Source organism: Pimephales promelas, chromosome 18, assembly GCF_988280905.1.
Source record: "Pimephales promelas chromosome 18, fPimPro1.hap1.1, whole genome shotgun sequence".
Lineage (NCBI taxonomy): Eukaryota > Metazoa > Chordata > Actinopteri > Cypriniformes > Leuciscidae > Pimephales > Pimephales promelas.
Window position 1 is genome coordinate 5,568,608 of NC_142786.1, and position 23,640 is coordinate 5,592,247.

Here is a 23,640-nt window from a genome sequence, read left to right on the forward strand (position 1 = left end):
TTAGAAATACATTTTCACAGGCTTTCAATGTTAATATGTAATACCATAAGGGTGATTTTGATACAACAACATTAATGTTAAGAGCCACTATTGATACTAATAATGATTTCTGAACGATCACGTGACACTGAAGATTGAAGTAATGGCTGCGGAGAATTTAGTTTTGCATCACATGAATAAAATATTACAAAAATATAAGTAGAAAAGCTTTTTGGAATTGTATATTTTCTTCCCAAACAATTAAGCGTAAGATACATGGTAAATAGCAAAAGTTTATGGACTAGGAAACAAGCGAAAAATAAACCATCGGAGGAAGTTGTGGCAGTTCAAGTAAAATGTCCTGACTGTTTACGAATTTAGTCGCTTTACAAAGTTAAAAGTGCTTAAAAGTACACAATTTACTCGTAATAATTATACCAACATGAGACTATATGAAATCTTTAGACAAAATCTAAGTAGAACACATAGAATAGTTTTAGATTGAGTATAGCTACTGTGACGTGTCAAAATTCCTCGATGTTGCTAAGGCAAATATTGTTACCACGGCAATTTTTTGTATGTGGAACATGGTTATTAAATCTATAGATTCAGAAACGGCTTTGAAACAGCACCACTTGTTGCCATGACAATAGTGAATGGGATCCAGTGTTTGGTTCCTTTTTTTGTCGGCCGAGTCTAGAGCAGCTGTCTGGGATCTCTTAAAGGTAAAACCAGACTCCGAACCAGATGTCAGTCCACCATTACACTCGGCATTCCCGAACGGTGGGAAACAGCGAGTTATCATTATGAAAAACCCCCTTTTGAGTGCCTGACGGAGATATTTAAATCGGTAAGATGTCTTGTTGGATAAAAAGAGACTGATTTATGAGACTATCCTCTTCCGTGCTTCTTAAGGCCACACGGATTCGTTAGGCAGCGGCTGGCTAACGTAAATAATAAGAGCAGTCCGCTAACTCCTTTGATTTCTGACGCGATCGTTTCTTAACGGATTTGCGAATTAAATACGTGGCGAAATTAATTTCAATAAACGTTGACAGCGAGCGTGCAAAAGCACGGAGTGTTTGTTGATCATCAAACACCAATGCAACTTTCATATAGCAAAATATCTACGTCATCTGAGGCATTTTAACCGGGTTTGAGAAAACTATATTCATGTAAATTCTCATTGTTACAAAACGGAAAGGCTTCTTGACACACCAATAAATAGTGTTCATGCAGTGCCTGGTCAATGCCCCTTGTTCTTTGGACCTACACTATCATTTGCTGGGTCCAAAGAGAATTAAAGCATAACGTTACGTTACTTGATCTAAATGAATGCTGTAATTTGTCTGTGGGAAATAAAAACTTCAAATTTTCAGCAGCTGTTATATATATATATATATATATATATATATTTAAATATACTTATATATATACACTCACCGGCCACTTTATTAGGTACCCCATGCTAGTAACGGGTTGGACCCCCTTTTGCCTTCAGAACTGCCTCAATTCTTCGTGGCATAGATTCAACAAGGTGCTGGAAGCATTCCTCAGGGAGTTTGGTCCACATTGACATGATGGCATCACACAGTTGCCGCAGATTTGTCGGCTGCACATCCATGATGCGAATCTCCCGTTCCACCACATCCCAAAGATGCTCTATTGGATTGAGATCTGGTGACTGTGGAGGCCATTTGAGTACAGCGAACTCATTGTCATGTTCAAGAAACCAGTCTGAGATGATTCCAGCTTTATGACATGGCGCATTATCCTGCTGAAAGTAGCCATCAGAAGTTGGGTACATTGTGGTCATAAAGGGATGGACATGGTCAGCAACAATACTCAGGTAGGCTGTGGCGTTGCAACGATGCTCAATTGGAACAAAGGGGCCCAAAGAGTGCCAAGAAAATATTCCCCACACCATGACACCACCACCACCAGCCTGAACTGTTGATACAAGGCAGGATGGATCCATGCTTTCATGTTGTAGACGCCAAATTCTGACCCTACCATCCGAATGTCGCAGCAGAAATCGAGACTCATCAGACCAGGCAACGTTTTTCGTTTTTGGTTATTTGAGTCACTGTTGCCCTTCTATCAGCTCGAACCAGTCTGGCCATTCTCCTCTGACCTCTGGCATCAACAAGGCATTTCCGCCCACAGAACTGCCGCTCACTGGATGTTTTTTCTTTTTCGGACCATTCTCTGTAAACCCTAGAGATGGTTGTGCTTGAAAATCCCAGTAGATTAGCAGTTTCTGAAATACTCAGACCAGCCTTTCTGGCACCAACAATCATGCCACGTTCAAAGTCACTCAAATCACCTTTCTTCCCCATACTGATGCTCGGTTTGAACTGCAGGAGATTGTCTTGACCATGTCTACATGCCTAAATGCACTGAGTTGCCGCCATGTGATTGGCTGCTTAGAAATTAAGTGTTAACGAGCAGTTGGACAGGTGTACCTAATAAAGTGGCCGGTGAGTGTATATTATATACTTATATATATACTTATATATATATTTATGAACTTGCTTTAGTCCTATATATATATATATATATATATATATATATATACATATACACACACACACACACACACACACACATATTATATAAAATAAGAGTTTTTCATGTCAAGGTGACTGGAAGTCACTGTGAGAATGTGAACTGTGTGAATGCAAATATCCAGCACTTTAAAACAGGACTGATGGCCATATTCAGCTTCTATGTACCTTGTGCAAGGTAAGTTTTGCATTGACAAATTATTGTGTGATGGTTATTTTGTGCCGCTCATTGTCTTGCAGGAATGCAGTCGGGCACAGCGGACCAAAGCTATGGAGACTCTGTGGGTTCAGCCACTGGTTCAGTGGTGCAGGTTTGCTTCCCCAGCGTGCAGACATCAGTGCTGGACAGCCTTAATCGGCAGCGTGAAGAAGGCCATCTCTGCGACCTCTCCATCCATGTTCAGGGCCAGGTGTTCAAGGCCCACCGGTGTGTGCTGGCAGCATCGTCACCATACTTTCATGACCAGGTATGTCTTTATCTAAATGCTGTAAAAAAGTGATTTTTAGTCCTGTTTGCTTAATACTTTTGATGTTTATTGAAATTTTTAATGGTCCACCCTCTTGGTTATTGGGTGGTGTTTTAAAATGAGGAGACATAAAGATATATCTAGGTGGCTGAGTTTTTTAATTAGCCTTTCCATGAACGCCATCATTATCTTCATTCAGGCCGATTCGAAAACTTGGCTCGCACCAAAACAAGAGGCGGGGTTTATCACACAAACCAATCATATCCAGTTATAACCGATTACCATCTAACGTGACTTTCCACCATTCATTCTCAATTACCCGCACGCTTTAGTTTAGGGGGTCTGTTAAAACTCAATGGACTCAGAGGAGGCAAGATTGATGAGTTGAGACTCCCGCTGTAACCTTACCCGAGGGCGTCGCTGTTGGACAGTGTTACTTTATATTAAAAGCAAATGACTTTTACACTTTTCAATGTCATATTTTGTAACATTTTTTTTTTTTTGAGGAGACACTGTGCCTCACTTGCCTCCTCTGAGGAAACACCCGAATGTGTATTTTATAACACCTCGTTTTGTTCTTGTCTCATTTTTTTCCATTGAGTCGATGAAAATTATTGTTTATATAGGTGTAAGAAAAAATGGCAGAAAGTAGTATATCAAGTTTGTCACATTATTTCACTATTATAAGCGTGTCATCAGCAACATTTTATCATATTTTTAGGTCATTCCTAAAATGCATTCAAAACTATTCAACCATTACACACTTGCTTCAATAGACATTAAACAAGAGCAAAAACTTGTCAGACATTATGATGACCGCAGCAGTTTGTAAGGTGGGATTGGCCTGTAATGGTTTTTTAGAGCACAAATGAACAATTAGCCAATTTCAGAATAATCTTTGCAATCTTTTTTAGCAATATCAGAATTCTTCATTTCTTGTTTGCAAGGTGCTGCTGAAGAACATGTCCACCGTCTCCATCCCGGCCGTCATGGACCCCCTGGCCTTTGAGAGCGTCCTCAGTTGTGCGTACACTGGCCAGCTGCGAATGCTCCGTGAAGACATTGTTAACTACCTCACCGTTGGCAGTGTGCTTCAAATGTGGCACATTGTGGACAAATGCACTGAGCTTCTCAGAGAGGGCAGGGGAGGTTCCAGTGGACCTCAGGGATCCGGAGACAAGGAGAATACAGGACACAGTGGCGACGGCGGCGGCATCAAGGTTGTCCAAGCTGATGGAGGTGAAGCACCTTCTACTCCTCAACCTCCCAGTCGACCTTCCTTCAGCGAGAGCCAGTCTCCGAGCAGCACCAATTACTTCAGTCCTAGAGACGCAAACTTTGGCGGGGCCATGGTGACAACCGGAGCAGTAGGAGAGGGTGCCGTACACTCCACCCCGACCTACTGTATGCCCTCCGGTGCAGAGGAAGGTTTCATGATTGAAGATGAAGAAGACGACGACGATGAGCTCTTGTTTCCCAGGAAAAGTGATCGTGGAGGCAAGCGTAAGGGCTCGACCTCAGTCTCCGATCAAGAGGTTGGGGTTAGCGACAGCTTTGGAGTTTCGTCGTATCAAGACGGAGATTCCTCACCGACCCAGAAGCGGCCGTCGTACAGTCAGCCGAGCATCATGCCCAGAAAACAGTGGGTTGTGGTGAAGACGGAGCACTCGAGAGACGACGACCTGATCGTGGTGTCGGGAGGAGAGGAAGGAGGCGACGACGAAGAGGAACGAGAGATGGAGATAGTCAGAGAGAGGGACAGGACATTTAACATATCGAACGTTAGGACCCTCTCTGGATTTAGAGAAAATGCTGAAATGGAGGCACAGGTGAGTCAGGAGTTTTCCTAAAATTGCACATGGTTTGCAACTAGGGCTGAACAATATATTGAATATTATCGATACAATATGAATTTGCCTTCAATATGAAATAGTAAGAGCATGAAAATGGCTATATATATTTTTGGCTATATAATGCCCAGGCCTACATGCACCAAGACCAATACACTCATATAGTGGTCCCAAAAAGTATTTGGACAATTAAGTCACACTTAAAAAGTCTTAATGTCATTGCATTAGATACAAAATATCTATAAAGAAATGGAAAGCTTATTAGGTACACCATTCAGCAACTGATCTTTCTCCATTACTAAAATGTATTTTTCCCTGTAGGTTGACTATTGCCAGTCCTCGGAAGACTACCTCAAGTTTGAGAGGGGGTTGATTGACCAGACATCCTCTCAAAACCCTCCTGAGAATCCTGGTCAATGCCCCAACAGGGCTGTATCTGCCCTGCTCAGCTCGGTTCAGTCGACGGCCGCCAGAGCTCAGCTCTTCCCCCTGGATATGCAAGGAAACCAGATTCTTCTGTACAATCAAGCCGCCATGGAGTCTACATCTCCATTGGGGCTCGCAGGAGGAATGTCCGGGGTGTCTCTAAAAGGAAGCCTCGAACACGGAGCGGTCCACTTACCCAGCCAAGGTGCGTTGGGTAGCGGGATGGAAGGATTAGATGGTGGCATGGCTGGCAATTCAGGAAAGGTCTTCATGTGTCATTGCGGGAAGACCTTCACACACAAAAGCATGCGGGACCGCCACATCAACATGCACCTGGACTTGCGGCCCTTCCACTGCCCCGTCTGCGCGAAGAAGTTCAAGATGAAGCATCACCTCACAGAGCACATGAAGACCCACACTGGTCTGAAGCCCTACGACTGCCACGGCTGCGGGAAGAAGTTCATGTGGCGCGACAGCTTCATGAGGCATCGCTCGCACTGCGAGAGACGCAGCAAGGCAGACGGAAGAGCAGGATCTGAAAGATCGGTCATCTCTCCGCCACATCACCTGAAGTACCCATCGGCTAGCGAGCACAGCCAAGGTAGCGTTGGCAACAGAAGTGGGATTCCTGTTTTGTCTCCGCAACATTCCATTAGCAGCAACGGCGTCTCGTGTCTCAGCATGGCAGCACCCGGGTCTCTTCTAGGAATCAGTTCTCAAAGTGGGCCGCACAGCCTTGGGTCTGGCGTTCTTGGCATTGGTAGTAATCGTAGTGGGGGTGCAGAGGAAGTCTGTGAGGGTACCGTTGACGAAAGCAGCGTTACATAGGTCTTTCCTCCCAAGTCCACCGTACCCACAAAACCTGAACACTTGTCTTTGGTTACAAAGGGACCACGTGCACAATTGTCTGATTCTTTACCTCATGTCGGTGAGTGCGCCATACAAGATGTCCCATGTCTGCAACGACCAAGTGCCCATTGCTAGCTCACGTATGTATCTACTTAAAGACCAGGCTGCTATGGTGACTGTCAAAACCGTATTCCGGCCAGGAATATGGTTCAGTCGTGATCACGTTCAAGCTGCCTCACTAGCACAGAACATTTGTTCACGGTTGCTCTGAAGTGCCATTCTGTTATGTTGTACGATATTATGTTGTACAGAGTTGTACATTACTGTAAATCATTTGGTCCGTCTTGATGTGAAGTTTTATTGTACTCACTCAACTAGATACAGTATATTCATTTTTAAAGGTTGGTAGAACTTTATTTTAGTGTCATTAGCCGCTTAGTTACAGGAACTTAGTTATAGGAACTGTCCACTTCTAAACAGTTCTAAGAACTACTCTCCCCCAAACTCGGTTTTGCTGCTTGCTTTCGCACTGGCCAAGTGGCCATAGGAACTGGTAGGAGGGGTAACGCAAGCACGGCGACGGTCTTTATCACTAGACGTAGCGCGGCCACATACAACAACAACAAACCAGGCTATTATTGCAATGTTCCTGTTTTGCCTTGCCGGGACCTTAATTAACGGAGAACGAACGGCGGCGTTTAAAGATTATGCTTGGGTTTTGTAAGTTACAGAGAAACACATAAGATGAAGGCTCCAGCGTAATATGATATTAAGTAATATGATGGAATAAGATAAAAGAGCAGAGCGCAGGAGGCAAACAAAACGACGGGTAAGTTTAGCTAGCATTAGCAATTAGCTGGTTGAATGCGTTATGTTTGTCTTAATCCTCGTTGTAATGTTTTGCAAAAACACACAGCGTATGGCAGACAGCGCGCTACAAGTTCCGTGTTGACAGTGGGCATGACTTATAAGTTGTTGAACCAATCAACGTAGACCTAGGGAAAGGGAACTAAAAAAGTCCTCACTCTAGACTAGGTACTGAAAGAGTTATAGGAACTACGGTCTGAGGAACTAAAAAATCCCCAATTTAGTCCGGTCGGAACACGAGAAAAAAAGGGTTATAGGAACGTTAGGTTCTAGGAACTGCAAAAGTCCCTCCGGTCGGAAAGCGGCTATTGTTACATGTAGTAACTATAGTTATAACTATAAATTATGCATAATTACATGCAACTTCCTCCAAACCAATGCCAAATCCTTACCCTATAGTAAGTACATGTAACAAAAGCCACATTTCCACCGCAGGAACTTTCCCCAGGATCTAGGAACTTTGGGGTGGTACTTGGTGTGTTTACACTGCAGGAATCAGGGTCTAAATAAAGTTCCGGGTCAAAATCCCTGCTGGCGAGGTGGTACTTTTTCAGAGTTCGGGAACTTTCGGGGTGGGACTTGTGCGCTGAACGTGCTGATCGGTTCTTACCACTTGTTCTTTCTGCCCGGTGGCGCGTGTTCGTCCCATCCATCTCACGGTCAATGTCCGCTGATAACAAACGTCTACTTTTATATCTAGCATTACGAGCTTTCTAAATACGCTTTGGGTGCTCGTCTCTTTTCTATTTTGTTAATGACCTCAGCACAGCTTGAATCTCCTCCATGCAAAACTCAAAACGCACTCAAAACTCAAAACAAATGCGCAGACTGGGAGGAGCAGTCACACGCAGTTCAACGTCACTACATAATCTTCCTGCCCCGGACCGGTACTTAAGTCCGTGGTGTAAACGCAGTAAGCAAGCGGACTGGGCCAAAAAAAGTTCCTATGAAAAAAGTTCCTGGGACAAATAGTTCCTGGTATTTGCGGTGGAAACACGGCTAAAGACACCTTAAAATAAAGTGTAACCCAAAGGTTTAATGTTTTGCGTTCTAAAATAAGAGACAAGAATACCTTCCTGTGCACTTTCGTATCTTATGGCCCCTTCACACCAAGGACGATAACTCAAACTATAAAGGCCTGTTCACAACAAAGATACATATAACAATTACTTAATTGCTCTAAGAGAATAGCGAAGTTCACACCACAATTATAATGATAGTGAAACGAGAAACAATATAATTGGAATCACTTTCAGAATAGCTTTTACAGCTGATGATCGATAAAAACATTGACAGCCAGTTGGAATCCAACCAATTTTTGAGTGTTAGGATTTCACACTTACAAAAAATTCAGATAAGAAAAGAATATGCGTGTTTGGCATGCTCTCCAAGCTTGGACTTCAACCCGAACCCAGAGTACTCCCTCAGTATCCCTGATTAGGATAGTACCTAGTAGAAGCGGAGGGATGCAGAAAACTGTCGATGAGTGTAGGTGAGTCTGCTATGTATATTTATAGGCCTCCTCTCGTGCTGATTGGATAGGTAATTTGAACGTGTTCCTCCCCAACTTTAATAAAACTTAATTTAAAGTGGCAGATGATTAAACTGCCACACTTATATTAAACAGAACACTAAATTGTTATCATTATAGTAAGTGTTTTTGGTGTGAACTGGCCTTGAAACCTGAAGTCCACATTACAACTATACCGGCAAAGAGGAACGATACCTATGGAATCACTTTCAGGACAATTCTTTCCAGTTGATGAATAAAACGCTGAATCCACCCGACATTGAATAGTCAAGCATTTTAAGTAGGTGTCATAACTGGAGTGTGTTCTTATAATAAATATGACATTATTGTGTGTTGGACAGTTATGGTTCTTGGTGTGATTGGGCCTTTAATGCTTGTAGGGCGAGGAAGTGCAGGATTTTATAGGTAGTTGGATCACAAAATGAGGGCAGTTTGGCTTTACTGTATGTCCTTTTATCCATAAAACCATCATAAACATTGAGGGGGACACGTCCTCCCCATATTCAAATTATTAGTCAACACGACATAAGCACCTAGCATCCAACTACTGAACTCCTGCGGTATTTTTGATGTAGCCAGTAGTGATAGTTTACATGTTTGCCTTCCATGAAGGCTGAGACCTGATTTGCAGTGTTTTGAATATAGAAACGAATAGATGATAAGCTTGAATGATGTATGCCAAATTAGCATGAATGTCTGCAACCGTAAAGACCGTTTAAGACATGAAGGTGATTCAATGGATCCTGATTTGGATCCATTAAGACTGTTTGGATACGTGAATGCAGTGATCAGTAGTTGCCTTGTACCACAGATGAATATGTTGACCATGAAAACCGCATACCTCAAATGTTTGTGCAACTATTCAATATATTACAATAAATAAACCGGGATCTTGTGAGATAGAAGGAATCACATATCTGTTGCTTATCCACACGTTCATATTACTTTATATCAAAACCTCTGTGCATTTCAGATTAGTGAGAACAATGAAGTAGAGAACATTCGAAATTTAATTTAAAAATATCCAGTAGGTATAAGCATGATTCAGTACTCATGTGATCTGGTTAGACATCTGTATTTGGTACTGATAAATAAAAAAATATTTGTTCCGTCTACATCTGTTGTGAATTTTAACTAAATATGCGATGGGCAAAACTACAGAGTCCCCTAATGTGGACAGAGTACGTCAGTGGTTTCACAAGATTCAAGATCTCAATATGAAAGAAATAAAGTACCTTGTGCATAAAATACAACTCATACATTTCTTATTACTGTTGCCGATTTCAAATTGAGGTGTCAGTCAGTTTTAGAAAGTTTTGGATAATGGATAATTCAGTTTACATTGAACGTTTTAAAGTGATAGCTCACTCAAAATGTTTTATTCTGCCATGTTCTGTCATATATAGAGTAAAACATTTTTATTTTTTTTATTTTTTTTACTTTTATTGAAAAAAAAAATCAATCTTCAAATGATCTTTTTATGTTCTGCAAAGAAACAATGCCATACAGGTTTAGAACAACATGATAAAAGGTTAATTTTGGGGGTGAAATATACCTTTAAGTACAGAATAAAAGACAATAATCGTTATTAAAAAGGCATTGTTTAATATGCCTTATTCTACCAGTGTGGGAATGATTTGAACACTGTTATTAATATAAAAAGTAGAAATTTCTACAACAGATTTAATATGTTCTCTTGATGTACCCTGTCTTTTCTCATGCCAGTTAAATTCTCTATTAGTTAAGCAGCGCAATTAAAAACAACTTTTAATATGACAATATTGATCAATTTAATGGATCAATCATCAACAGTTTACAGAAATAATTCCAATATCTAACGTCAAGTGTAGGAAGACACTTAACTATTGTGCTTTGTCACCTGAGGCCAATTAAAGGGATAGTTCACCCAAAAAGAAAAATTCACTCAACATTTACTCACTCAAGTCATTCCAAATCTATACACTGCTTTATTCTGTATTCCACAGAAGAATAACAAAAAAACATAAGAGGAAGTTATGAATGTCTGAATTTTTATTTTTTTGGGTAAACTATTCATTTAAGACGTAATCTGAAAACAAACATTCCTATGCTTGCGAGTTGGAGCATGTCAAGTAGCTCATAACTTAATGTGGAAAATGATTTCTACAGTTGCTTATAAAAAATCCACAGTGCACTGTACAAAGTAATCAACATGTAAGTCCAACACTACACAACATGAGCATTTATTGACTTGAGGAGGGAAAGCTCACTTCCCCTAATGACTCTTGGCACAAATGAGGATTGCATCTAAACCCTCAAACTAAAACCATAAATACAATACAAGATAACCCCCCGGGGTAAGAATATTTAGAGGCGAGACCCATTTATATTATACCAAAATACCTCTAAAAAGCCAGAATGAATAACGGCATGCCATTTTCCCTTGTATAAAAAGTAAACAGTGGCAAGTGGCGGTGATTCAAAAGCTGATTGAACCAGTCCAAAATAAAAGAAACATGTTTTGTTCTAAGTTCACATTAGCAGGCACTATTGGAGCAGGAAGCTGTCTGAGATGCCAGTTGAGTACCATGTGACGGCAGTTCACTCTGAATCTGAGAGGACGATCACTTCCTCTGGGTCGCACTGAGTTGCCACGTTCACCTGTCAACACATCAACCACAGGAGTTAGTTCTTTGTGTAATGGGCCTGTAATGCTGTATTATTACTGTAAACTAAAACTAATAAAAAACATTTATGGTAATTGAAACGAATATTGATTGAAAAATAAAAATAAAACAAAAAAACTGAGGTCCAGCAATATTTGTAATTTTTTTCGTTAGGTTTAAGTCAAAGTACTAATTACTCAAATAAATATAAAAATGACATTAAAAAAAAAAAACGAACAAAAACTAAAATTCAAAATATTAAATATGAATAAATACTATAATACTATATTAATCATACAAAAATAACAGTGCAGTGACTATTCAGATGGCTGATAAAGTTAAAATGCAATAGACCTTTTTTAATTCTTGAAAGGAATATAGGTCACACGCCTCTGGAGCAACTAGGGGTTAAGTGTCTTGCTCAGGGACACATTGGTGTCTCACAGTGGATTCGAACCCGGGTCTCTCACACCAAAGGCATGTGTCTTATCCACTGTGCCATCACCACCACCAGTATTGTGTATACTGTCACCAGAGACAGTATTGTATTCAATGGACTGTACTGCTGTTTAACAACCAATTTTCAGCTGCCAAAACGACTTTCCGAAATTACTTTCGGTAGCTAAAAACTCAAAGATTTCCTTTAAAATGAAGAGTTTTGTGATCAAGAAAATTATGTGATCTACAACCTTTAATACAGCACCTGCCATTGTAAAGACTGCAGGTATCCCACACATGTGATTGAACACTATATGCTGAACATGTAATATGAATGTGCATGACGTCATCGTTTTGTAGTTTACACGGAGACCATTTTCAAAAACTTGCACTTTGAAACCCGTCTTCAAAAGTTTGCGTTTTCAGGCGTGTAAACGAACGGCCAAAACACATAAAAAGTTTTACGATTTTGGTTGAAAACGGTCTAAACAGCCCCTCAGACAAGCCATTTCACTCCGCGGTGAAGGAATACAAATGTATTAAATGTACAATTTAGGTTCCAATACAATAGTATAAACTGAGAAATGGTCAGTACATTGAATTTAGCATTTAAGATTACGATGGTGATTATATCTGGCCTATCCTGTTTTTCTATTAATGGTTCTTTCCTGCCCAACCTGTTTTAGCTCTTGTATTTTAAATGAATCAGATCACTGAGATTCTCACCTTTCAGCCTAGATGTTGAATCGTACGGTTGATTGGATTAGCTCTATAGGGGAGATTTTCACCTTTTGTCTTTAATGGCTCTGGGATGGCTCTTGGAACTAGAGTTCCTGGCCAGTGCCCTCAGAGTAGGCTGTGTTCCTACTTCATATGCATGCGTTGTTTCAGAATGTCTCCCCCCTCAATGTAACTCCTCCCCCTTAAAAGGTATATGAATTCAAGTGTATACTGATTTTAGTCAGACTCGAGACGAGATTTCGTTGACCATAGCTACCAAGGGTCCAAGGACAGTGTCCCTCCTGGAGCTGGGATGGACACCCCTAGACGTTTTTCAATGCAATGTAAACACACAGTCACCTTATTTCTCTTCGGCGGTGGTGTGGCTCTCGAGCTCCTGACCATGCCCTTCGTCGGAGTCCTTGTCCTCTTCCTGGTTAAGTCTTCCTGCTCAGAGCAGCTGATCACACCCATATCCAGAGGAATATCACTGAGGTAAACATGAGAAAAACAGCACTGCATAAACAAGTAATAGTTCACCTAAAACTGCCATGTTGTTCCAAACCCGTATGGCTTTCTTTCTTCTGAGGAACACAAAAAAAAAATCTGACATCCACGATCTCGAGAGACATGGCAATGCCAAAAACATGAACGAGTCATTCTTTTGAATCAGTTCTTTTCAGTGAAATCACATTATCTGCTTTGCTTTGCAAGAACAGTCTGAAAGATTTGGTTCTCAAGTTCAACTCACTCACATCATTATCTAGTTCAGTTAGCATGTGACTAACTGAAATATTAGTCTAGGAAATATTAATAACGTGACTGAATATAATGCATGAGTAGTGTGGACCTCAATGATATTCATGGTGCTTTTGAGTTGATTTTTTAATTTTATGGAGAGAAAAAATGGCCAACACAGTTTTCAGAAACTCTTCTATTTTCAAAATATTTTGTTAAAAATTAATAATCATGTTTTATTTACAAAATGTAGATAAATATTGGAGTTTATTACTAATATTATTATATTGGTGCATGTAAATAAAAATGACTTTTATAGGAAAAAACCTGCCTTGATTTTTTTAATTATTATTATTATTTTTATTTTTTTACTTGGCAACTGAAAACATTATTCTGATAAAAGAAAAAAAGTAACTCAAAAGCAACAACAAAAAAATATATAAATTTTAATTTAATATTAAAAAATATATATTATTAGTGATAAAAATGTTAATTGTAAAAAAACATTTCAATATCCAAGACTAAAATAAATTTTCATTTAAGCTCAATTAAAAAAGTTAATAGTTTATATATATAGTCATTAAAATGGGACATTTTCAAAATTTTCAATTTTGGTGTTAGACTCTTCATGCTTGAATATTATGAAAAAAGCATTATTTTCCTCATATATTACCTTGTTGTAGCACCTCTCTTCCCAGTCTGTCAGTAACACAGCGTAAAAGCGTAATGTGCTCTGATTGGCTCGCTGGACCAGTGTGTTGTGATTGAGAGTGTTTTGTAAATGTCACGCCCCCTACCAAAACTGTGAGTTTCAACACACTACTAACCCAACTCAACAAGGCCTCGCCCATTATTTGCCCTATACCTTGGGCGGGAATTATTTAAACAAGGAACATTGTGACGTTTAGAGAACAACGTTTCAGGGAATTCAGACACAGTGCGCACTGATAAAGAGAATAAATCCCTTTTGAGCGACTTTCTAACTTTGCAGACTTTTTTCATGCTCAAACAGCAACTACACACTAAAGAAAGCAGCATAAAAGAACCCCTTTAATAGTAAGTGATTAAACAAACGTTGTCATTGTAAGTTTGTACAATTCCTTCAGTTTTACCTGTCCCGTGTGCATTTCCCATTGTAGGCGGCAGTTTGTTTGCCAGTCGAGGTGCGTTTTCTTTTCCTGTAGTTGCCCGTCTCGTCGATCAGTAACGGGCTTGTTGGAGGTAGTGGACTGCAGTTGGCTGATCTCATGGGGATCGGCGATGAGCCCTGATTGGTGGAGACAGTCTCAGTGCAGATACTGGTGCTTTTAGAATCAGGTATAATGTGATTAGTGGAAACAGATTCTGCCTTGACGGTAGGCAAAACGTCCATTGTCTCTGACTGACTGATTTCCTCTGTGGACACAGGGCTTTGTTTATCAAGTCTGCCGTTAGTGTGTGTTTCCACAGATCCTGCCTCATGTGTGCTGCTGGCCGGAGACTGCTGGTCCTCGTCGCCCGGATCTTCCTCTGTATCCTGTACGGATGATTTGATTGACAGAGGAGAGTTCTCATTGATTGGCTGTTCGTTGTCACTGTTGTTTAACTGCTCCTCTTCGATGTCCTCTTCGTCATCATCTGAAACACGCCAGCGAAGGAGAAATTAGTTCTCACCATGAAGTGGACACATTGAATATAAGCAACAAGGTTTTAGATGACGGAGATTTATTCACTTCATACCTGGACCAACTTGTTCTTGACTGGCTTGGATCTCCTCTTCAATATCAGGATCAGAGGAATCATCCGTTTCGTCTTCTTCTTCCTCCTCCTCATCCTCTTTTACTTCCTGTTCCTCTTTTTCTTCTGTTTCCTCCTTTTCTTTTTCTTTGCTGTCACCCTGCTGCCCATTAAGTGCCTGCAAACGTGAAAGAAAGAAAAATGGATTAAAAATTGCTCAGTTTTTGGCCGAAAGAGAAAAAACAGCTGTTACTTTCAATCAAATTGTGGTTATTTTATTGGCTTGTGTTTTTTTTTTCCAGTATCATTAAACATATTGAATTTAATTAAAAAGTCTAACATTAATACAATTATACGAGTAAAAGTTCATTTAAAACAACAGATAAATAATTTGTAAAAAGTATTTTCGGTCTTTGACTAAGTGCATCCAGAATCAACAACACAGCAAAATTTGCATCAAGAATGAAGTTAATTAAACAATATCGGTATTATTATTATAATATTTGTATAATATATATATATATATATATATATATATAAAAATAATATTATAATTATATTTAATGTGTCAATTACAATTTTTTTTACTTCTTCAAATTATATAAACTATATATTGTTCGAACAATGTAGATACATATTGCTGTTTATAACTTATATTGTTATATCGTCGTCAAGTATGAATAAAAATAATTCAATATTTATTAAAAACCCATGATGGTACACCTGCCTTGATAACAAAACAAAAATTACTATTTTACGTATTGCTTTAAACATTTTCATTTTACTTGGCAATTTATATCTTAAAAACATTACAAAAACATTTTTAAAAGATTTTTCTGATGAAATAACTGAAAAAGGTAAATATATTTATATCTTAATAATAAAAATATTTCTGATATACTAAAATGACTCAAATTAATGAGTTTTAATTACATTTTTATTTTAAATTACAATTACACAATTAAAAAAAGAATTGAATTGATGTGAATGAATCTTTTTCACTTTTTATAAATAAGATAATTAAATATTAATTAAAATTAATTCAATTCTTTTTTAAATAATAAAAAATACAACTTCTTAGAAGTTATTTATTTAATCTTCTTTTTATAAATTAAACATTATTTTTGCAAGAAAGAATATTTCAAGAAAGAATTTAACTTGATTATTTATTACTATTTTTAAATGTTTAAAATCATATTTAATTTACTAAAAAGCATTTCATTACATTTTAAGCATAACATTTCAGTTTGGTTTTATACGTGAATCAGTAATATTTGAAAACAAAATGAACAATAAGAATGTACGTTGTTCCTTTACCTCTTTTTTTAGTCTCTCTCGCTCTTGTCTTTTCTTCATTTCCTCAACCTCCATGTCTTCCTGTTTATTAGCGTATTTGTTGATCACCTCCTCCAGGCTGCTCAGGGCCATGTCTCTATTGGAGCGTAGTCTGCGATGTAGTGTTGGGTCAACGAGTGCAGGATCTAACGCTGGAAAAACACAGGGAAAATCAATGGAGCTTGCATTATTAACTTACCATCACATCACTCCAGAAATGTACATAAAACACTAATGAGTTTGAAGCATCAAAGAAGCAGGGCATCACACTAATACAATATGACTTTCTTATCTTCTCTAGCTGAACTGGATGGGAATTGAAATTGAATTACTAGGTTTGTATGAATCCGTAAGGTGGCAGCCAAAGTTGTAGACCATGTCAAGGTGTCGTCTCTCCTGCAGTTTGTTGCCCGTCTCTCGGAAGGCTTCTTGAGCGATCTGGGTCATCTGTTTGCGGGCGAGCTGGAGACTGTAGCGTTCGTTGGCACGCTGCACCACCTTCAGGATATCTGTGTAATCCGGAGGATTGTGAAAAGCTTCTGAACTGTTAATGTAGCGTTCGATCTACAAAACAAAGAGAAAAGCAGACAGTAATATATAAAAACTAATGTATAAAAAAAAAAGATAAATATTCATTATTTTATGAATATGTCCCCTGGGATTTCATTCCAGTGCATGAGCAATTTTTATGAGGGTGTCTTTCATCTAGCCATATAAAACCACACTTCGAGATTGAAGAAAAAAAAAAAAAACTGAATAAATTTAGGAAAATATTACAATAAAAAGATACTTTTATAAATGTAATGTACTACTTAAATTTTAAGTAATAAACACATTTTTGTCACTTTCTTTGGCATTTTTGCCTCAAGTTTGTCAGTTTTTAGGCCACGTTCACACAGCAACATATGGTGGTTTGTTAGTCCTGTATCTGAGTCCTTAATACGGTTACGTTCACACACAATATAGTTAATTTACGGCAGTGATAACCGCATTCTAGAACCGAACTCACACCTGTACATTTTCAGGACTCACAACTGCATTCCCAGAAAACCCGTGCTGTGAGAACGGGACCCGTCATACAGTGTCAGAGATAACTGTGTGTTGTATTTTCACGTGTGGTTTTGGAAACTTACAGCGATGGAGATATGAACTGTGTCATCTGAAGGTTTTAAATACAGTCACTATTCTCCATCCGGAGTGGCTTCTGTCAGTTTTGTGTTGTACATGCGAGTGGTGCGACTCAAATGCTCGCTCTCCACACAGATATACAGTAAAAGCTGCAGTCGGTTAATGAAGATTTGATCACTTTAGTCGCTGTTGTGGTTACTGGTTAGAGAATACGGGCTTGACTTCTGTTGCACATTCACAAACAGTATTCAAAGCACAGTGTTACTGTGTGAACAGGACATTTCAAGACTCAAACCTGTAAGTAAATGCGGTTGTTAGTGCTTAATCCTGTTCTGTACACACACAGTTCAGTAATTTACAGGATTGACAACCCCATTCTACAACCGAATTAACTACGCAGTGTGTACAGAACCGAACTGAACAACTACTTGTATATGACGTAGTTTAAAGTGCATCAGAAATGTTACTCTCTTCTGTATGTGCGGTAAAGAAATCACAGGGAAAGTGATGGGAACCTTGAATAAATCGTGTTGCCAGACTTTACAAGAAAAACATAGAACAAGAATAGCTCACAATAAACCAAAGTAAACCAAATGCTGAAATTAAGACCAAAATATCGCGACCGGCACTTATTTAGTAACTGATAGCTTTATGAGCCAAGCTTAAACAACAAGCACAAAAATGCTTATAAGTGCACATGGCACTCTGTGAAGAAGCCTTTACAAACAAAACACGATACCACTGTCGACTGTGCTTTACTTAAAACTGCTGAACATAAAGAGTCTTTTGTCACTGTAATATTTCTTTAGTCAAAACAGGAGATATCAAAGACACAAAGTTGCTATGCTTACCACCTTAGTGTAAATCATCACTCATGTTGATGATACACACATGGAACGATACTACTCACTCCCGCTTTAGATACGGTTTTCACTGTGTATGTGGACTAAGAGAACTGATCTCGAGGGACGTGAATTCAGAAGCAAAAGAAAAACCTTTTTGTTGATTTCTGGGTAGCGTGTTCCACTGTAGGCAATCTTCTGCTCGATCACTCGACCCGTCAGCGTGTTGCAGCCCTTCAGCTCGCATAGCTTTTCATAGATTTTCATCATCTGGGACCACAAAAAGAGCATTAAAGATAAAGTTCAGAACAAGACCATATAAAACTCAATTAAATCTCATTATTTCAATGTAGTTTGACTCCATTAAAACATATCATGAGGAATCAACCAAAACTCAAACTTCCTGTCCATTCCAATAAGACAAGCTAAAAACAAGCTACAGCTTCCGCAATGGATTTATTCGAGCTAAATCAGCGAGACGAAGAATTATAACACAAGAAGAAACAGACTCACCTTGCGTTTGAGTTTGTGCTCCTGAATATAACTCGAGTCTTCCTTCTCCAGATCGTCCACACTCAGCTCTCTCTCCTGAAGCCGTCGGATCTCCTCATTATACACCTTCAACAGGTTTTCCAGGTAAGCTAGCTGAAACAGAACATGAGAGAACACAAATTACATCTCTCATAATTTCAATGTACACAAGTATAGAATAAGTTGCGTTTCTAGAAATAAACCACATTCATTTTTTTATTATTTATTATTTTTAGCAATAACAAATAAAGTTTTCAACAAGCCTAACACATCAACAGATATTTTAAATATTGATATATGATACTATAGCCTACTTATGTATTTGCATAAATGTAATTTTTTATATTGTACTGTCATTTTTTATTTAGTTACATGCTTCATTAGATGAATAGTACAATCCCTAATACAATAAAATAGTGTTGTACATGTGTTCTTTACACTTTTCAAAAACTTTTCTTGCTTTAAATCTAAGTCTGAATACATGATTTCATGACTTATTCTGCATTCTATTTACCTTCTATTTTCCTACTTTGAAAAATGTGTTAAAAGAAAGAAGTCAGACATCATAATTTGTGAAATAAAACACTTTCACGGTCAGAGACTGTTAATTTCAAATAGGAATAGTTCCCACTTTAACTGGAACACACCATGCAAACTTTATTGAAGACTTTTATTGAAATGGAGGAAATTAAAATTCCCTATGGAGAAAATGAATGGAAAAATAATTCCAGAACCAAGGCCAGCTGAAAACTGTCAGTATAAAATCCACGACCACTGTCATATCGACCCTCACACTTAAAGGAGTAGTTCACTTTTGAAAAAACTTTTGCTGATAATTTACTCACCCCCATTTCATCCAAGATGTCCATGTCTTTCTTTCTTCAGTCGAAAAGAAATTAAGGTTTTTGATGAAAACATTCCAGGATTTTTCTCCATATAATGGACTTCAATGGGAACCAGACAGTCCAAGGTCCAAAAGACAGTTAATAACAGTTTCAGATGCAGCTTCAAATGTCTTTAAACGACACCAGACGATGAATAAGGGTCTTATCATGCGAAACGATCGGTTATTTCAAAACTTATTCCAAAAATTTAACTTTTCTAAGGACAAATGCTAGCCTTGCTCTATTCTGTGAGGCACGTTTGTAACGTCACGTAATATGTAATTACGTTCAAAAGGTCACGGGCGACGTAGCCGGAAGTACAGAATCAAAATCGCCCAACATCGTTGTTTACCTTTTAATTCCTTTTTTTGTAAACGGCGTTTGAGTTAGTTTGCACGTTCAACCTATGCGTTCAACTTAAACACTGACTCTGTACTTCTGGCTACGTCGCCCGTGACCTTTTGAACGTAATTACGTATTACGTGACGTTACAAACGCGCCTCACAGAATAGAGCAAGGCTAGCATTTGTCCTTAGAAAAGTTACATTTTTGGAATAAGTTTTGAAATAACCAATCGCTTCGCATGATAAGACCCTTATTCATCGTCTGGTGTCGTTTAAAGACATTTGAAGCTGCATCTGAAACTGTTATTAACTGTCTTTTGGACCTTGGACCGTCTGGTTCCCGTTGAAGTCCATTATTTGGAGAAAAATCCTGGAATGTTTTAATCAAAAACCTTAATTTCTTTTCGACTGAGAAAAGAAAGACATGGACATCTTGGATGAAATGGGGGTGATTAAATTATCAGCAAAAGTTTTTTCAAAAGTGAACTAATCCTTTAAATCTATCTGCGAGTTATGGATTGCTACAGTACCTGTCTCCTTGAAGCCCTTTTCGTTTTCTTCAATTCCTCATCCTCCTCCTGCTTTGCCTCTTCTTCTTTAACCTGTGCCTCCTCCGCTATGTTAGTCCCATTGCTCTTCTCCTCAGGTTTTGCCAGAGAAGGGAGAGACTGTATGGAGCTCCGCTTCCGAGCGGTGTGTTGTTTGAGAACGGTGCAGAGTTCATTAATGTACACGAAGGTTTTGCCCGTGTTGGCCTGGGCCCGTGTGAGGCAGCGGCCCAGAGTGTTTCGAAACTCCACCGACGACAGAAAGGTCGGCAGGGCCTTAGAGTGTCTGGTCTGTAGATAAGTCACGACTTCTGGATGATCTTGCGAGTGTTTGGAGCAATGTTCCACAAACTGGACCATGAGACCATTCGGTTGGATTAGAAGTGGGACAAGAAAGGAATAATTTGAATAGGATTACAGTACGAATGGTATGTACATTAAAGCTTTTTTCTGCATGAAATATGTATTAACTCTTGGTAAATATTCATAAAAAAACATACCTCTGCAAACAGTCTTTCATTCTCTGCTTGCAGGACATGAACATCCTTCTTTGCAGATGCAAACGGAGACTGTGTGATGTGTGTTGGACGTGGCAGCTGATTCTTCAGAGGCGTTTTCGACTGGCGGGTCGTAGTATATGAACAGGAGGCAGATGTGGAAGCTTCTTCATCGTCATCATCCAGGATCACAATGCTGTCCATCACTGGTCCGGCCATCCGGAAGGGAGGAGAACGGATTTGCTGGGGAGTAACGAATGTGGAGTTGTCAAGCCTGCATTTCAACTACACCAATACCTGGAAACACACCAGTTACTCTTTTAGGATTTCACTTTTTGTGAATGTGTCTCAGTAAAAAGAGTTACAATTACTCTAGATGATTCAGTCTCTCTGTAACTGTACCATGCATATCCAAAGTGCTTTTTTAACATCTCAAAATCTACTTCTGTGTATTTCATATTTACTTGTTCAGCTTTTTTGTACATACTTGAGCACTGAGCATTGAACTGGCCAAGAGCGTCAAAGTCCAAAGTGAGGTCCCAAAATCTGTGTGTACCTGTAATAACAACATATATTTATCAGTGCAATATTTCAGCATGTATGAGACAATTGTGTGTAACTAAATGTAATATCATGGCCAAATAATTTAAATGTTCTCAAAGACATGGGGAAGCCATAAACTTAAATGAAAAACGGATGGATATGACGTGATTATGCTGGACATGACAACAATGCAATGACTAACACTGTCAATCGACTTGATTTACCTAACATACATTTTCCATCAAAATCATATTAAAAACTAAAATAAGTACTAGTCACCACTGTAATAAAAAATAAACGATACTACATAGGATAACTATAGCGGTAACTATGGTATTTTGGCGGTAAACATGCCTAACAACCATGGTACAATTTTGTAATGGACTTTAGAGTTTAACTCCCTAGGAACCATATTTACTGTATGACCAAGGTACTTGGATGTGGACAGTGTAATAATTTCATATTATGTGGAAGTAAATATAATAATTTAGGTTTGCCTGCTGATCTGAGACTGTAATTAGCTCTTTAATTCGGTCTTTCAGTAACGTACAGCTCACTTCCGTTTATTTGTTAAAAGCTTCAAATATCGATCATAAAGAGTAACTTCTCAACATGTCAAGTTCCTCACAGTATTCGCAACCCCATCATAAAAATACTTTTGATAAAAACTCGTTATTGATCAATCAATAAGAGGACAATTAGAAAGAACTTACGCGCTCGGATCCTGAAACTCAGCGCTAGATGTATGTACAGCTCAACATGAGACGCGCTGGTTCGCTGAGGGCCAGTAATCTCAGCGCTGATTGGCTGAGCGCGTCATATTTCTTCTGCGACTTGTTTTCAACGTTGTTCATGTGATGCTTGTCAGCGCCGCTCAGGGATCAGGAGATCATAACAGAAACTCAGTGTATTTTCTTCAATTTATAGTAATTTATTTATAGACCAGAGGCGTAGTCAGATGTACATTTTACATTTTGCTTTTTATTATATTTTACATTTGATATTTAGAAAACACTTTTGTCTTAAAAAAATAAAAAAAAGTATGTGTAGGCTACTGCATTAGATTAAAACTGAGAAGGGTCATGGCACATGCATTTTGTTGTCCTACTGTTAGTTGAACTGCTTCTATTGTTCTCATTTGTAAGTCGCTTTGGATAAAAGCGTCTGTTAAATAAATAAATAAATAAATGTAAATATAAATGTAAATTTACATCTTGTGTTTTGTTTCTCCAAAAACAAAACTGATACAGGTGCACACTGTAGCCTCTGTATTGGGACATAGATGTGTTTTATGTTATATATATATATATATATATATATATATATACTGGATGGATAATGGCGCTGGTCTGTTGTACATCATGGATGGGGAAGGAAATTTCCTTGGTTATTACCTTGGTCTTAGACTCTTAATTTTACAAGGGACAGCTGTAAGGTTCAAGTTTTAAGAAAATTTCCATTCTAAGGTTAAAAAAAAACATCTAGTTTATGATTTTTCTAAAGAAAAGAGAGTGGTTCTTATTAGAACAAGGTAAAAGGTAAAGGAGGTTCAGTTTTAAATGATTACTGAAATAATATTCATCATTGTAATGAGTCTCTCAGACACATATTTATTTTGGTTTGTAATGATTGCACCTTTTGTGAAGCAAAACTAGTCGTTGGAACATTTAATTTATTCATGCACATTTTCAAACAGATTGGGATGAGCTTTATGTTTGGTTAAGTTTGAAATGTGTAATATCTGACTTTGATTCTAAAACTATGGACTAAAATACTTTTCTTTTACTTTAAATTATGATTTTTGGTACATAAATGCAGATTATTTAAGAACCGCCCCACATTCTTTCTTTTCCATAAAGATTTTTTTTTCTTTTTCAAATCCTTAAAACACATGCGTAACCAAAAAATGTTTGCTTCAGTTTCCATACTCATATAACTTTCATATTTCAGCTTGGTCTAGCCAATGCGCAAGTGCAGTGCAGAGCAAAAGGTTAAGTACAACTTTTACATAAAGACTTTGCAACCTTAATAGGTCAATAAGTTAAGCTATTCTATAATTCAGTCACCAAAATATGCATACAGAAAATATTTATGATCACATTTATATTATGAATAAAGTCGATCAACAAGTTGCTTTTCTACGAACCCTAACCATTGCTTTGCTAATAATTCTATATTGGCTGCTCTAAAATGAT

The 23,640-nt window shown here is 38.4% G+C and overlaps 2 protein-coding genes across 3 annotated transcripts; one reads left to right on the forward strand and one right to left on the reverse strand.

The window, feature by feature from the left end:
* The first annotated feature begins 697 nt into the window (after nucleotides 1–697).
* On the forward strand, nucleotides 698–6,363 carry zbtb22b (zinc finger and BTB domain containing 22b). Its single transcript, XM_039678601.2, has 4 exons — nucleotides 698–829; nucleotides 2,787–3,013; nucleotides 3,961–4,842; nucleotides 5,185–6,363. Exons 2-4 carry the CDS (start codon nucleotides 2,789–2,791, stop codon nucleotides 6,115–6,117), a joined length of 2,040 nt encoding a protein of 679 aa, XP_039534535.2. The 5' UTR covers nucleotides 698–829; nucleotides 2,787–2,788; the 3' UTR covers nucleotides 6,118–6,363.
* A 4,186-nt stretch (nucleotides 6,364–10,549) lies between these two features.
* daxx (death domain associated protein) lies at nucleotides 10,550–22,287 on the reverse strand. 2 transcript variants are annotated; one of them, XM_039678599.2, is made up of 12 exons: nucleotides 22,159–22,287; nucleotides 21,390–21,458; nucleotides 20,906–21,145; nucleotides 20,388–20,756; nucleotides 18,612–18,743; nucleotides 18,252–18,368; nucleotides 16,461–16,692; nucleotides 16,111–16,280; nucleotides 14,797–14,971; nucleotides 14,190–14,694; nucleotides 12,700–12,829; nucleotides 10,550–11,176 (listed from the first exon to the last, which is right to left on the reverse strand). In XM_039678599.2, the coding sequence occupies exons 2-12, from the start codon at nucleotides 21,402–21,404 to the stop codon at nucleotides 11,117–11,119; spliced, it is 2,145 nt and encodes a 714-aa protein (XP_039534533.2). In that variant the 5' UTR covers nucleotides 21,405–21,458; nucleotides 22,159–22,287; the 3' UTR covers nucleotides 10,550–11,116. The 2 variants fall into 2 exon arrangements, with proteins under 2 accessions (XP_039534533.2, XP_039534534.2); XM_039678600.2 differs by having other exon boundaries at nucleotides 20,906–21,199; nucleotides 22,159–22,225.
* Between the last annotated feature and the right edge of the window lie 1,353 nt (nucleotides 22,288–23,640).